The sequence below is a fragment of the Glandiceps talaboti genome, chromosome 7, assembly GCF_964340395.1.
Source record: "Glandiceps talaboti chromosome 7, keGlaTala1.1, whole genome shotgun sequence".
Taxonomy (NCBI): Eukaryota; Metazoa; Hemichordata; class Enteropneusta; family Spengelidae; genus Glandiceps; species Glandiceps talaboti.
In genome coordinates this window covers 26,410,245-26,425,954 of record NC_135555.1, presented here as the reverse complement: position 1 = coordinate 26,425,954, position 15,710 = coordinate 26,410,245, and the positions used below count along the sequence as shown (strand labels likewise).

The 15,710-nt window shown below is 34.2% G+C and overlaps 1 protein-coding gene across 1 annotated transcript in view; it reads left to right on the top strand.

Moving 5' to 3' along the window:
* LOC144438142 (uncharacterized) overlaps positions 1-10,647 on the top strand; it is a 53,117-nt gene extending 42,470 nt beyond the window's left edge. Inside the window, exons 6-11 of the mRNA XM_078127172.1 lie at positions 343-501; positions 2,360-2,423; positions 3,121-3,252; positions 4,605-4,801; positions 8,376-8,569; positions 9,033-10,647. Of these exons, the coding sequence (XP_077983298.1) occupies positions 343-501; positions 2,360-2,423; positions 3,121-3,252; positions 4,605-4,801; positions 8,376-8,569; positions 9,033-9,103 (817 nt within the window). The 3' untranslated portion in view covers positions 9,104-10,647. The remainder of the gene's footprint in view (positions 1-342; positions 502-2,359; positions 2,424-3,120; positions 3,253-4,604; positions 4,802-8,375; positions 8,570-9,032) is intronic.
* The last annotated feature ends 5,063 nt before the right edge of the window (positions 10,648-15,710 follow it).

Sequence of the window (15,710 nt, the reverse complement as noted above, 5' to 3'; positions counted from 1 at the left end):
ATGTATGTATGTATGTATGTATGTATGTATGTATGTATGTATGTATGTATGTATGTATGTATGTATGCGTGTATATGTGTATGTGTCTCAATGGAACACTCAACCTTAATTTGTGTATTGTTTGTAGAAAAGTTATGACTAAAATGGTGGGGGGGGGGGGGGAATTACGAAAAAATTGTGTCAAGGAGGGAGGTTACGAAAAAATTTCAAGCCAGGCAGGAGGGGTTATTGAAATTGTTGGGATTTCCAAAGCAATTCCTCCCCCCCCAGTCATAAATAATGAAAGCTCCCTTAATAATGTGACTGTATGATTATTAATACAATGTTTGTTGTTTTCTGCAGCCGAGTATTACAACGTAGTATACAGACTACAAATGCTATGAAATGGAAGAAATCAAAGCCTAAACACTTCTGTATGTTTTACAATCGTTTTGGAAAATGTAATCGGGGTGACAAATGTCCCTACATACATGACCCAGATAAAGTTGCTGTATGCACTCAGTAAGTTGTACATATAATAGTACATCTCTCATTGTAACTGCATTTTCCTAAATGATAAATCGATAATTTAGCCATGTTTACTTTAATTGTTTAAATGACAGACAGTTTTTTCCAGAAGGATGGTTTTAATCTACAGCACATTTATCATTTCTAATGATATACATGTATAATTAGGTATGACTGTATAATTAGGTATGACTGTATAATTAGGTATGACTGTATAATTAGGTATGACTGTATAATTAGGTATGACTGTATAATTAGGTATGACTGTATAATTAGGTATGACTTTATAATTAGGTATGACTTTATAATTAGGTATGACTTTATAATTAGGTATGACTGTATAATTAGGTATGACTGTATAATTAGGTATGACTGTATAATTAGGTATGACTGTATAATTAGGTATGACTGTATAATTAGGTATGACTATAATTAGGTATGACTATAATTAGGTATGACTGTATAATTAGGTATGACTGTATAATTAGGTACGACTATAATTAGGTATGACTGTATAATTAGGTATGACTGTATAATTAGGTATGACTATAATTAGGTATGACTGTATAATTAGGTATGACTGTATAATTAGGTATGACTGTATAATTAGGTATGACTATAATTAGGTGTGACTGTATAATTAGGTGTGACTATATAATTAGGTATGACTGTATAATTAGGTATGACTATAATTAGGTATGACTATAATTAGGTATGACTGTATAATTAGGTATGACTGTATAATTAGGTACGACTATAATTAGGTATGACTGTATAATTAGGTATGACTGTATAATTAGGTATGACTATAATTAGGTATGACTGTATAATTAGGTATGACTGTATAATTAGGTATGACTGTATAATTAGGTATGACTATAATTAGGTGTGACTGTATAATTAGGTGTGACTATATAATTAGGTATGACTGTATAATTAGGTATGACTATAATTAGTATGACTATAATTAGTATGACTGTATAATTAGGTATGACTATATAATTAGGTATGACTGTATAATTAGGTATGACTGTATAATTAGGTATGACTATAATTAGTATGACTATAATTAGTATGACTATAATTAGTATGACTGTATAATTAGGTATGACTATATAATTAGGTATGATTGTATAATTAGTATGACTGTATAATTAGGTATGACTGTATAATTAGGTATGACTGTATAATTAGGTATGACTATATAATTAGTATGACTGTAATTAGGTACGACTGTATAATTAGGTATGACTATATAATTAGGTATGACTGTATAATTAGGTTAGGTATACCACTCGGTTTTGACTCATATATTTCGTTCACTGGTGAAAACCCCTTGGTTTACCATCCCCAGGGGGTGGTATATTGCTTAAATATAGGTTGTCAAATTTGTCATTTGATGCGTAGAGGAATGATGTTTAGTCCATGTTAACCTATTGTGTTGTCACAATACAGTATGCAATGTTTAGTCCATGTTAACCTATTGTGTTGTCACAATACAGTGTGCAATGTTTAGTCCATGTTAACCTATTGTGTTGTCACAATACAATGTGCAATGTTTAGTCCATGTTAACCTATTGTGTTGTCACAATACAGTATGCAATGTTTAGTCCATGTTAACCCATTGTGTTGTCACAATACAGTGTGCAATGTTTAGTCCATGTTAACCTATTGTGTTGTCACAATACAGTATGCAATGTTTAGTCCATGTTAACCTATTGTGTTGTCACAATACAGTGTGCAATGTTTAGTCCATGTTAACCTATTGTGTTGTCACAATACAGTGTGCAATTTTTAGTCCATGTTAACCTATTGTGTCATCTCAATATGCAATGGGGTTTTTTCGTCACAGATTTCTACGAGGGACATGTAAAGATTCTAAGTGTCCATTTTCACATAAAGTTTCCAAAGACAAGGTTTGTTTCTGAAAATATTAACTCTTTTGTCGTGGTATATCATACAATCAGAATCCATGTACAGGCAGTTAACAGTAACTGAAGTGGAAAATACTGTGTAACAAAAATCAAAACAGATCTGAAATGTATTGGATTGGATTCAATTTTTGTGAGAAATTACAAAGAATAGATATAAATAACAGTGAGTCTATTGTCGGTTGAACTAAACTGTTTATATTATCATAATATTTTATTGTCATCTGCCAGTGTTTAAAAAATTATACACATGAAACTTGTAGTGAATCAGGTGAGCTTAGACTAAACAATATCAGTTGAACAACTATTGATGTTCTGTATTGTGCTCAATATGTGTGAGTGCAATTTTTTGTCTTGCACAATTTCCATCAAATCTGCTGTTGGTGAAAATTCATCTTTTGAAGTATTTCCATATGTATTAGATATGTGAATCATTGCTGTCAATCTGTTTTCTTAATTAGTCAATAGTTAACCTTGCATTATAGTTTTATTCCTTGCCCATGAAAACTGGTATATCTTGAGACAGCAAAGTGAATCCAAATAATATGTGCAAGCCATAAATATGAAGGTCTAGTCAAATACTTTAAAATACTTAGAATTATATTTACAAAAATACAAATAAGTTCAATTTCTATTTGCATATATATGAAATGACTAAATTCAAACTGATTCTAACTTCCAGATGCCGGTATGTTCATACTTCCTGCGAGGTGTTTGCAATAGAGATGACTGTCCCTATTTACATGTCAATGTTAACCGCAAAGCAGCTGTTTGTGAGGATTTTCTGAAAGGTTACTGTCCACTTGGAGAAAAGGTATGAACTAATGACTAGTTGTCATGTCAAAGGAAGAAAAGACTTTTAATTACTAAATTTTGACACTAGATATAATTCTATCAGTTGGGGCAATTATTAACATTAGGATGTCAAAGTAGTACTGAATAGAAAACTATCCTGACATTGATATTATACTAATTATGTCTAATAAAATCAATTTGGGTCAAAAAATTAAATCATGAAACCTACTTTGTGGATGTAGCTGAAATTCGATTGAGATGTTTCTAGAGGTGTTTTCATCACATACTGTACCTGGCAAATAGGTTTGTTACAAAGTTAGTTGGTAGTAATGATCCCAGGGGGTGTGTAGGTGAAACATTACAAGTTAGTTGGTAGTAATGATCCCAGGGGGTGTGTAGGTGAAACATTACAAGTTAGTTGGTAGTAATGATCCCAGGGGGTGTGTAGGTGAAACATTACAAGTTAGTTGGTAGTGATGATCCCAGGGGGTATGTAGGTGAAACATTACAAGTTAGTTGGTAGTGATGATCACAGGGGGTGTCTAGGTGAAACATTACAAGTTAGTTGGTAGTAATGATCCCAGGGGGTGTGTAGGTGAAACATTACAAGTTAGTTGGTAGTAATGATCCCAGGGGGTGTGTAGGTGAAACATTACAAGTTAGTTGGTAGTGATGATCCCAGGGGGTGTGTAGGTGAAACATTACAAGTTAGTTGGTAGTGATGATCCCAGGGGGTATGTAGGTGAAACATTACAAGTTAGTTGGTAGTGATGATCACAGGGGGTGTCTAGGTGATACATTACAAGTTAGTTGGTAGTGATGATCCCAGGGGGTGTGTAGGTGAAACATTACAAGTTAGTTGGTAGTGATGATCACAGGGGGTGTCTAAGTGATACATTGCAAAGTTAGTTGGTAGTGATGATCCCAGGTGGTGTCTAGGTGATACATTTAATTACAAAGTTAGTTGGTAAATGTAGTAATAATCCTAGGGGTGTCTTGATGGTAAGCTGGTAAGATAAGCTAATCAGTGTTATATGCAATTCAGACTGCAAATGGAATTATTTGTTTTGGTAAAAAATGAATTTAAGTAATCAGTTTTTGCTACTGCACCATTGTATAACTGATGGCCTCTTACTCGTGTAATGCCAACAATGTGTATGGAATATGTGAGGCAAATAGTGCCCATGAAAACTTGAAAAGTGTGCCAAGCCAATGAATTCATATGCCATGATCTTTTGTACAGTCCATTACCCATTGGGTTTGTGATATTTTTAGATGTAAATGAGCTGCTCTTTAAAACTACCATATACATGTACCTTAAAGGATAGATGAATACAGTTCCAAATCACCTAAGTTTACTTATCTTTGTAGTGTAAAAAGAGACATGTCCTGGAGTGTCCAGACTTTGCTAAAACTGGTACTTGCCCTGATGGCAATAAGTGTAAAATGATGCATAGAAATCGGAAAACAAGGAAGAGAAAAGCTAATGTCAGCAAAAGCAATGAAAATGACAAAAAGAGAAGATGTAGTGAAAACCATGAAGCTAAGGATCAGCATGGTGAGTCATGGTAAGTATTCCCATGTCAGTGTCTTTCAGAGTCACCATGGTAAGACATGGTAAGTACTCTAAAGTCAGTGTGCTTAGAGTTTTTTCTGTCCTTTAATCTTCCCAAATACAGCTGCATGTTCAAAAGAAGACAAAGAAATTTTAGTGCAGTATAACTTTATACTGTAACTTCAGTACATAGAAAGTTATACCCTTGAGTACATAGAAAGTTATACCCTTCAGTACATAGAAAGTTATACCCTTCAGTACATAGAAAGTTATACCCATCAGTACATAGAAAGTTGTACCCTTCAGTACATAGAAAGTTGTACCCTTCAGTACATAGAAAGTTGTACCCTTCAATACATAGAAAGTTGTACCCATCAGTACATAGAAAGTTGTACCCTTCAACACATAGAAAGTTGTACCCTTCAATACATAGAAAGTTGTACCCTTCAGTACATAGAAAGTTGTACCCTTCAGTACATAGAAAGTTGTACCCTTCAGTACATAGAAAGTTGTACCCTTCAGTACATAGAAAGTTGTACCCTTCAGTACATAGAAAGTTATACTTTTCAGTACATAGAAAGTTGTACCCTTCAATACATAGAAAGTTGTACCCTTCAGTACATAGAAAGTTATACCCTTCAGTACATAGAAAGTTGTACCCTTCAGTACATAGAAAGTTGTACCCTTCAGTACATAGAAAGTTGTACCCTTCAATACATAGAAAGTTGTACCCATCAGTACATAGAAAGTTGTACCCTTCAACACATAGAAAGTTGTACCCTTCAATACATAGAAAGTTGTACCCTTCAGTACATAGAAAGTTGTACCCTTCAGTACATAGAAAGTTGTACCCTTCAGTACATAGAAAGTTGTACCCTTCAGTACATAGAAAGTTATACCCTTCAGTACATAGAAAGTTATACCCATCAGTACATAGAAAGTTATACCCTTCAACACATAGAAAGTTGTACCCTTCAGTACATAGAAAGTTGTACCCTTCAGTACATAGAAAGTCGTACCCTTCAATACATAGAAAGTCGTACCCTTCAATACATAGAAAGTTATACCCTTCAATACATAGGAAGTTGTACCCTTCAGTACATAGAAAGTCGTACCCTTCAACACATAGAAAGTTGTACCCTTCAGTACATAGAAAGTTGTACCCTTCAACACATAGAAAGTTATACCCTTCAGTACATAGAAAGTCGTACCCTTCAATACATAGAAAGTTATACCCTTCAGTACAAAGTGGGTAAATGGAATATGGCATGCTGTAACACACATTACATGTACAAAGTGGGTAAATGGAATATGGCATGCTGTAACACACATTACATGTACAAAGTGGGTAAATGGAATATGGCATGTTGTAACACACATTACATGTACAAAGTGGGTAAATGGAATATGGCATGCTGTAACACACATTACATGTACAAAGTGGGTAAATGGAATATGGCATGTTGTAACACACATTACATGTACAAAGTGGGTAAATGGATTATGGCATGCTGTAACACACATTACATGTACAAAGTGGGTAAATGGAATATGGCATGCTGTAATACACATTACATGTACAAAGTGGGTAAATGGAATATGGCATGCTGTAAACACATTACATGTACAAAGTTGGTAAATGGAATATGGCATGCTGTATACACATTACATGTACAAAGTGGGTAAATGGAATGTGGCATGCTGTAACACACATTACATGTACAAAGTTGGTAAATGGAATATGGCATGTTGTATACACATTACATGATTGTACAAAGTTGGTAAATGGAATATGGCATGCTGTAACACACATTACATGTACAAAGTTGGTAAATGGAATATGGCATGCTGTAACACACATTACATGTACAAAGTTGGTAAATGGAATATGGCATGCTGTATACACATTACATGTACAAAGTTGGTAAATGGAATATGGCATGCTGTATACACATTACATGTACAAAGTTGGTAAATGGAATGTGGCATGCTGTAACACACATTACATGTACAAAGTTGGTAAATGGAATATGGCATGCTGTAACACACATTACATGTACAAAGTTGGTAAATGGAATATGGCATGTTGTAACACACATTACATGTACAAAGTGGGTAAATGGAATATGGCATGCTGTATACACATTACATGTACAAAGTTGGTAAATGGAATATGGCATGCTGTAACACACATTACACATACAAAGTTGGTAAATGGAATATGGCATGCTGTATACACATTACATGTACAAAGTTGGTAAATGGAATATGGCATGCTGTAATACACATTACATGTACAAAGTGGGTAAATGGAATATGGCATGCTGTATACACATTACATGTACAAAGTTGGTAAATGGAATATGGCATGCTGTATACACATTACATGTACAAAGTTGGTAAATGGAATATGGCATGCTGTAAACACATTACATGTACAAAGTTGGTAAATGGAATATGGCATGCTGTATACACATTACATGTACAAAGTTGGTAAATGGAATATGGCATGCTGTAACACACATTACATTTACAAAGTTGGTAAATGGAATGTGGCATGCTGTAACACACATTACATGTACAAAGTTGGTATATGAATATGTGGGTAAATGGAATATGGCATGCTGTATACACATTACATGTACAAAGTTGGTTAATGGAATATGGCATGCTGTAATACACATTACATGTACAAAGTGGGTAAATGGAATATGGCATGCTGTATACACATTACATGTACAAAGTTGGTAAATGGAATATGGCATGCTGTATACACATTACATGTACAAAGTTGGTAAATGGAATATGGCATGCTGTAAACACATTACATGTACAAAGTTGGTAAATGGAATATGGCATGCTGTATACACATTACATGTACAAAGTTGGTAAATGGAATATGGCATGCTGTAACACACATTACATTTACAAAGTTGGTAAATGGAATGTGGCATGCTGTAACACACATTACATGTACAAAGTGGGTAAATGGAATATGGCATGCTGTAACACACATTACATGTACAAAGTGGGTAAATGGAATATGGCATGCTGTAACACACATTACATGTACAAAGTGGGTTAATGGAATATGGCATGCTGTAAACACATTACATGTACAAAGTTGGTAAATGGAATATGGCATGCTGTATACACATTACATGTACAAAGTGGGTAAATGGAATATGGCATGCTGTAACACACATTACATGTACAAAGTTGGTAAATGGAATATGGCATGCTGCAACACACATTACATGTACAAAGTTGGTAAATGGAATATGGCATGCTGTAATACACATTACATGTACAAAGTGGGTAAATGGAATATGGCATGCTGTAACACACATTACATGTACAAAGTGGGTAAATGGAATATGGCATGCTGTAACACACATTACATGTACAAAGTGGGTAAATGGAATATGGCATGCTGTAATACACATTACATGTACAAAGTGGGTAAACGGAATATGGCATGCTGTAACACACATTACATGTACAAATGAAATGTTGCCTCTACTTCTTCCTGACTGTAACCACATAAAAGTCTTAGATTAAAGTAACTTATTATATGTCTTTGGTAGTGTACATGAGAGAAAGAGAAAGATATCAATTGATGATAAAGGAACTGATGATAGAAGTGATGGCAGTGGTGATGAGATGAAGGAAGATAAGGATGTCTCAAAGAGGAGGAGAAAATTACCATCATTTATATCATTAGTTGACAATGAGACTCAGGACATTGATAGTACACAAGTACAAGCTTCTACCTCACAGGGTAAGATACTGCTGTGTTATCTTATGTTATCTTATGTTATGTTATCTTCCTCAGAGTAAGATATTATGTTATGGGTATCGTTTGACATGTAATTATGTGAGATAAGGTATTTTACGTCTCATTACGGATCTTGCGAGATATGCAAATATGCCTAGTATCAGTGATTGTCAAACATGTGATCATGGTCAAGCTTTTGTCGTGGCCATATGTGATGATGTTGAGAACAATAGTGTTGCTAAGCATTTGACACTTTCAGCTTGACCACCCTGACAGGGTTGCTATGGATGCAATAGCTCATGAGATCTGCTGCGAGACGAAGAACGGCTTATTGCATAAATAAGGATGAATGTGAATAAGGCAAGACAAAAGAACATATATGCAACTGACTGAACTTTGTATGGTGTGCACTTCAAGACGTGATGATCAATGTTAAGTTTGTTTTTGCAATTTCCTTATTGTACAGAAGCACTTCATATCAGACCAAGGTTTATACTCAGGATGAACAAAGAGAAGAATCAAGAAGAAGGAAACTAGTCTATCATACACTCAATAGTATGTTTACAAATAATAAATAGGTTTCATTCGGCATTAAAAGTTTCAACAGTATCATGGGTATGTTTACAAATAATAAATAGGTTTCATTCAGCATTAAAAGTTTCAACAGTATCATGAGTATGTTTACAAATAATAAATAGGTTTCATTCGGCATTAAAAGTTTCAACAGTATCATGGGTATGTTTACAAATAAAAAATAGGTTTCATTCAGCATTAAAAGTTTAATATTTTCTTGTGTTAGTCAAAAACAGGTAAGTATATAAATCTTACATGTGAATGAGGATTTCTATTTATTTATTTATTTCGTTGTTATGTACTTTATTGACATATTTAAAATCATCATAATTTGACAGACAAGACAGATGGTGTAGATTTGGTTAGGTCTTCATGCTGCTTAGTCTGTAAGGTACATTGTGATGGGGCGCCCTCACACAGCGGTGAGGAGGCCGTTGAGGGCAGAACATTACAACATATCTTACAGTTTACATGTTGCCCTCCCCTATACAAGGATAGCACCCTGAGGGGTAGACAAAACTGTTAGTGTCACCACCCCCCGTCCATACAGGGATAGCACACTTGAAGGGTTGTGGCACATTCCCTTCCTCCATACAGGTACATGTATAGTTCACTGACGCTGAGGGTGTAGACAAAACTTAGTGTCACCCCCCCCCCCATACAGGGATAGCACACTTGAAGGGTTGACAAACTGGCAGTGGCACATTCCCCTCCCCCATACACAGATAGCACACTGAAACTGGGGGGGGGGGGGATTTGACAAAACTGTCTGTCTAGTAGAGTTCTTTTGTTACATTCTGTCCATATTTCACAGTATGGTTATTAATGTCTATCTGGTTGTTGTTGGCATCATAACTTGTCTAACAAATTGTTACCGCCATATGGATATTATTATATTTCGTTAATCATTGCAAACTGTTCAAGATATCCTAACTTCCAAAATATTGTTCCTGAAGGCATCCTATTGAAATACATGATATAGTTGCTTTATAACTGTTCAGAGCCATGTACATGTTGTACCCAGTTTAGAGTTCAGAAATGGAAGCTGTCATAAACCACTTTCTTCCTTGTCTATACATAAACTTACTTGTGTACATGTATTTCAACAACAAGATAGTAGCATGTAAGTTTAGGGACAGTGAACTGATTGGGGTTCAAAAGTTCTCTATGTTAATAACCACCAATGGACTTATTCAACTTGATATACATGTAAGTATCAGTGACTAGGAAATGAAAATCTCACCAAAACTACTCACCCATTTGCCTGGATCTCACCCAACCGTTTCTTATCATTGTTCTATTTTTGCCCTACCATTCAGGCTAGACAGTTTAATCTGTAAAGTGTAATCCAAACCAGTGTCTTGGAGCTACTGTTGTAAGTCCACCCTTGCATGTCTGTTGTCAGAAACTGTTGACATTTGTGTCTGCCTGATATAGTTGTTCATTGAACTGTGTTGTGAGAGATCAGTCTAGTCCTAGTAACCTTTATTACATCGCACGCAGTAAAGAGTGTTTATTAAAATAAAATAAAATAAAATGAATTTGAGTACTTACATGTTGTTTCCTTTGGATGTATGAGTTTCAATTTCCCACCACCACCATTACCCACCACCACCTCTATCATCTCCCAACACCACTCCTACCATCTTTAAGGACACAAAACTGATGAATTGTTAGGACTCGGTCCATATATTGCCGAGTAATGAAAACGATTCTACATTAGAGTGATTGTCAACTCACTACAAGGCAGAAAATGACATAACTATTAACAAATTAGAGCATATGGAAGTATTAAGATGTAATAATAATAAAAGCCAATTTATAACGGGCCTGTTCTCCAAACAACTCCAGGTGCAGGTGCAGAACTACTAGCACCAGATTTAAACTGAATGCTTCCCGTAAGGGCAAAATAATAGATTTTTGGGCCTACACACATTGTTGGAATGCAAACCTCTGAACTACAGCTATTATACATGATGTACGTACCACTTAATTAGAAAATTAATGATACGAAATTATATGAAGTTTGAAGCTTACATAGTTAACATGTCTAATTATAAAAAAGATCATTTATTATGCAAATTAACCATTTAGCTTATCAGTTACATTATCAAGCTTTAAATGATGCATACTCGTCTTTAGCATAAATACATATACTAAATTATCTGATATTTTAAGTTTGCATTCTAAAGATATTGCCCAATTATTGAAATGATTACTTATGGAAATTACACATCGCAATTACATGTAAAAACTAAACAAACAACTACATCAAAATGTATGATTTTTTTGTGGTTGATGAATGTATCAAGTTAAATGAAGTTTGTATTCTTAAGATATAGCCAAATTACTGAAAATCATTAATTATGCAAATTACCCATTAAAATTAAAAACTATACCAACAGGCTTTAGAGGATGGTTGATGTATGTGATAAATTATATGGAATTTGAAGTATGTATTCCACAGATATAGCTGAATTGCTGAAGATTGCTAATAAGGTAAATTACTCATTAAAAGTAAAAGCTATATCAGGAAACCTCATGTGTGCATTGTTATGGTTGATATATGTACCAAATTATATGAAATTTGCTGTTTACATTAAGATAAAGCCCAATTACTGAAAATCACTAAATCACTGATTATGTAAGTTATTCATTAATACTAAAAAACTAGGCTAAAAGGTTTTTTTTTGGACAAGTGTGCTTTCTTATCGTTAATGTATGTGCCAAATTATATGGAATTTGAAGCATGCATGATAGAGCTTAATTACTGAATATTGTTAATTATTCAAATTACTCATTAAAGGTAAAAGTTGTATCAACAAACTTCATAGGACAAGTGCGTATTATTATGGTTGATATATGTACCATATCATATGAAATTTGAAGCTTGCATTATTATGATATAGCCTAATTACCTAGAATCATTAATTATGCAAATTTTTCATTAAAACTGTAAGCTATATCAACAAACTTTGTAGGACATATGCGCTTTGTTATTGTTAACGTATGTACTAAATTGTATTGAAATTGAAGTATGTACAGTCTGAACAGAGCTAGCCATTTCCCATATATCACCTGTTAGTGGCCACAGCATTTATCATGGGGGGAATTCACCATGTAAAGTTAACCTGAAGCTGTAAATTTTCAAATTGAGCATGTTTGCTAACATGTTAACAGTAAAGACAAATAGTTGATATACATATCTCTTCTCTTGAAGTTTACACTGTGTAAACTTCGAGAAGAGATATGTATATCAACTATTTGACACCAATGTTAATATTCATATTGTAATTATCATTCTCTTTGCAAACAGAATTTAGTTTACTTGTAGGAGTTACACTACATTTTATTTTTTTCCCCAATACTGCCATCATGGCAAAAAATGACAGAACAGAACAAAATAGAGCAAATTTAGCAACAGATCATCAGGACACAAAAACCTGAAAACCTGGCTGCCATCAATAAAATGAAGTTCATCAAGTTGTTTCACTGTTACAAGCATGGTGTCATTTAGAAGAAATAAGAATGGCTTAACAAACAACTCAAAAAAGTGAAATGTCTGGTAAAAATAAACGACATAAAGCATTCAACTGTCTAATAAAAAAAAATAAAGGTCACAATTTTCCTAGTATTGACCTCAGCAAAACAGACTGACAAGACACTCAGAATTATGGAGCGACAGAACATGTGACGAATACACTAGTTACTATATACAGAATATATAGCAAACTTACAGTTGATGTGTTGTTTGTTTAATGAGAAATAGAACGAAATATAACAGTCTTAAGTCTGTAACAGTTGTAAAAAATAACCTTAAAACAACTGATTACAAGAACATGAACCAGAATTGTGAAGTCAAATTTATAAAATTTTCTGTAAGGTGTAAAACCCACAAAAGAGCAAGAAAGAAATGAAATAAAGCTGTCAACATGCAATGACAGTAGAACAAAGACAACAGAATCGATCTGAAAGTATGCACAGGATGATGACAAAATACGACGTCTAGGCTGTCATAACCCACCCAAATGTACGTGTACAGCTGTGTAACACTAAGCAATGGGAGAATATATGGAGAATGGAGAATAGCTTTGATTCGAGGAAAATCGACCACTAACTACAGTCACCTTTTCTAACAAGTAAACTATAGAAACCAGGTGGTTTGTTTAAACCATTTTCACTTGGGTAAATTCGGATTTCTGATGCACCTTAACAACAAAGTCTTCTGACTGATCACTCAGCAATGCCCTCCAATGTCGGCCATCTTAGATTCTGAAGGCCTCAGAAGAGATACAAAACATGGGGTTCTTACGGTCATTTACAGGGCTTGAACAACTCTGAAACAAAGTTAAGGGGCTTGATCAACTACTAGACTGTCCAGGAAAGTGAACATTTTTACTCGAATCGAGGCAGCAAAATATACTGCTATACTAAGCGACCGTTGAGATCGAAAATATGGCTGTCAAACAAGTACTGCTCAGAACTTCAAAAAAAAAATTCATGACATAAACTTACCTGTTCAATACAAATATTCCTCTAGATGGGCAAAATCAACTGTTAAAAGTCTGTGAAAATTTGACTGTAACGGTCAATCATCTAGCGCCCTCACAACATTTATTTGAAAGAAATTCTCAACATATGCAAATGAAGGTAGCTCCGTTCAGAGTGTGTATTCTTAAGATATAGCCTAATTACCGAAAATAATTAATAATGCAAATTATTCATTAATATTGTAAGGTACATCAACAAACTTTATAGGACATATGCACTTTGTTATGTTTAACATATGTACTAAATTATACTGAAATTGTATGCAGTCTTCAGATATTGCTTAATTAGTCAATTTCACTGATATGCAAATTGACCTCATTAACATGAACAGATCTCGCTCAAAAACTGATCAGTTCTAGCCATTACTCCTAACATTATATTTACCACAATTTCATTATAATTGAGCCAGTCATTTTTAAGAAAATGATGACACACACAAACAGACACACCCACATGGACAGACAGACAGACATCGCCATTTTAATACCTACCCTTACGGGAGGTAAAAATGAAAGGATGCACAGAAAGTTCAAACAATTTGAAAAGATAAAGGATGTACAAAGAAGTGTGTAAGTGAGTGAGTGTATTTATGAGACAGAGTGAAGATTATAATGGGTCAGTTTTAAGAGCAGAGCGGAAGGAAGATTAAGAGTGAGAGTGACAAAGACTAGGGAAGACTGTTCCAAATTGAAGAAGAGTGTAAGAAAAGGAACATTCACCTAGCTTCAGTGACAAATATGGTGTCTTTAGGATGCAAGTGTCGGAAGAAGATCTAAGTTGCCTATGGGGAGCATACCGGTGAAGAAGGGGAGAAAGTTATCCAGGACAGGTCACCTCTAAAGAGTCATAACAAACAGAAGAAACGTTCTATTGTATGCGAAAGTTGATCGTATCCAATGCAAAGAGCGTAGTTCAACGTGATCGAACTTTGTGGCTATGCAGTGCTATGAATACAAAGCCAGTATGTAGTAGTATGTAGTGCTATGAATACAAAGCCAGTATGTAGTAGTGTGTAATGCTATGAATACAAAGCTAGTATGTAGTGCTATGAATACAAAGTCAGTATGTAGTAGTATATAGTGCTATGAATACAAAGCCAGTATGCAGTAGTATGTAGTGCTATGAATACAAAGCCAGTATGTAGTAGTAGTATATAGTGCTATGAATACAAAGCCAGTATGTAGTAGTATGTAGTAAAGATGAATACAAAGTCAGTATAAGTGCTATGAATACAAAGTCAGTATGTAGTAGTATGTAGTGCTATGAATACAAAGTCAGTATGTAGTAGTATATTGTGCTATGAATACAAGGTCAGTATGTAGTAGTATATTGTGCTATGAATACAAGGTCAGTATGTAGTAGTATGTAGTGCTATGAATACAAAGCCAGTATGTATTATGTAGTGCTATGAATACAAAGTCAGTATGTAGTAGTATGTAGTGTTATGAATACAAAGTCAGTATGTAGTAGTATGTAGTGCTATGAATACAGTCAGTATGTAGTAGTATGTAGTGTTATGAATACAAAGTCAGTATGTAGTAGTATGTAGTACTATGAATACAAAGCCAGTATGTAGTGCTATGAATACAAAGCCAGTATGTAGTAGTATGTAGTGTTATGAATACAAAGTCAGTATGCAGTAGTATGTAGTGCTATGAATACAAAGCCAGTATGTAGTGTTATGAATACAAAGCCAGTATGTAGTGTTATGAATACAAAGCCAGTATGTAGTATATACTGATATGAATACAAAGCCAGAATGTAGTTAGGAAAGAATAGCTCTTTTATTGACATTTTAATTTATGTTGCCATTCATTTACTATAGCGAAAATGATCTTAAATTTGACATATTTAAAGAAATATTTGTATGTCAGGGTATAAACAGATCCATTAAAAGTACTGTTGTTGGGTGAGAACTGAAATGGCATACATACATACATACATACATACACACATACATACATACATACATACATACATACATACATACATACATACACACACATACATATATACATAC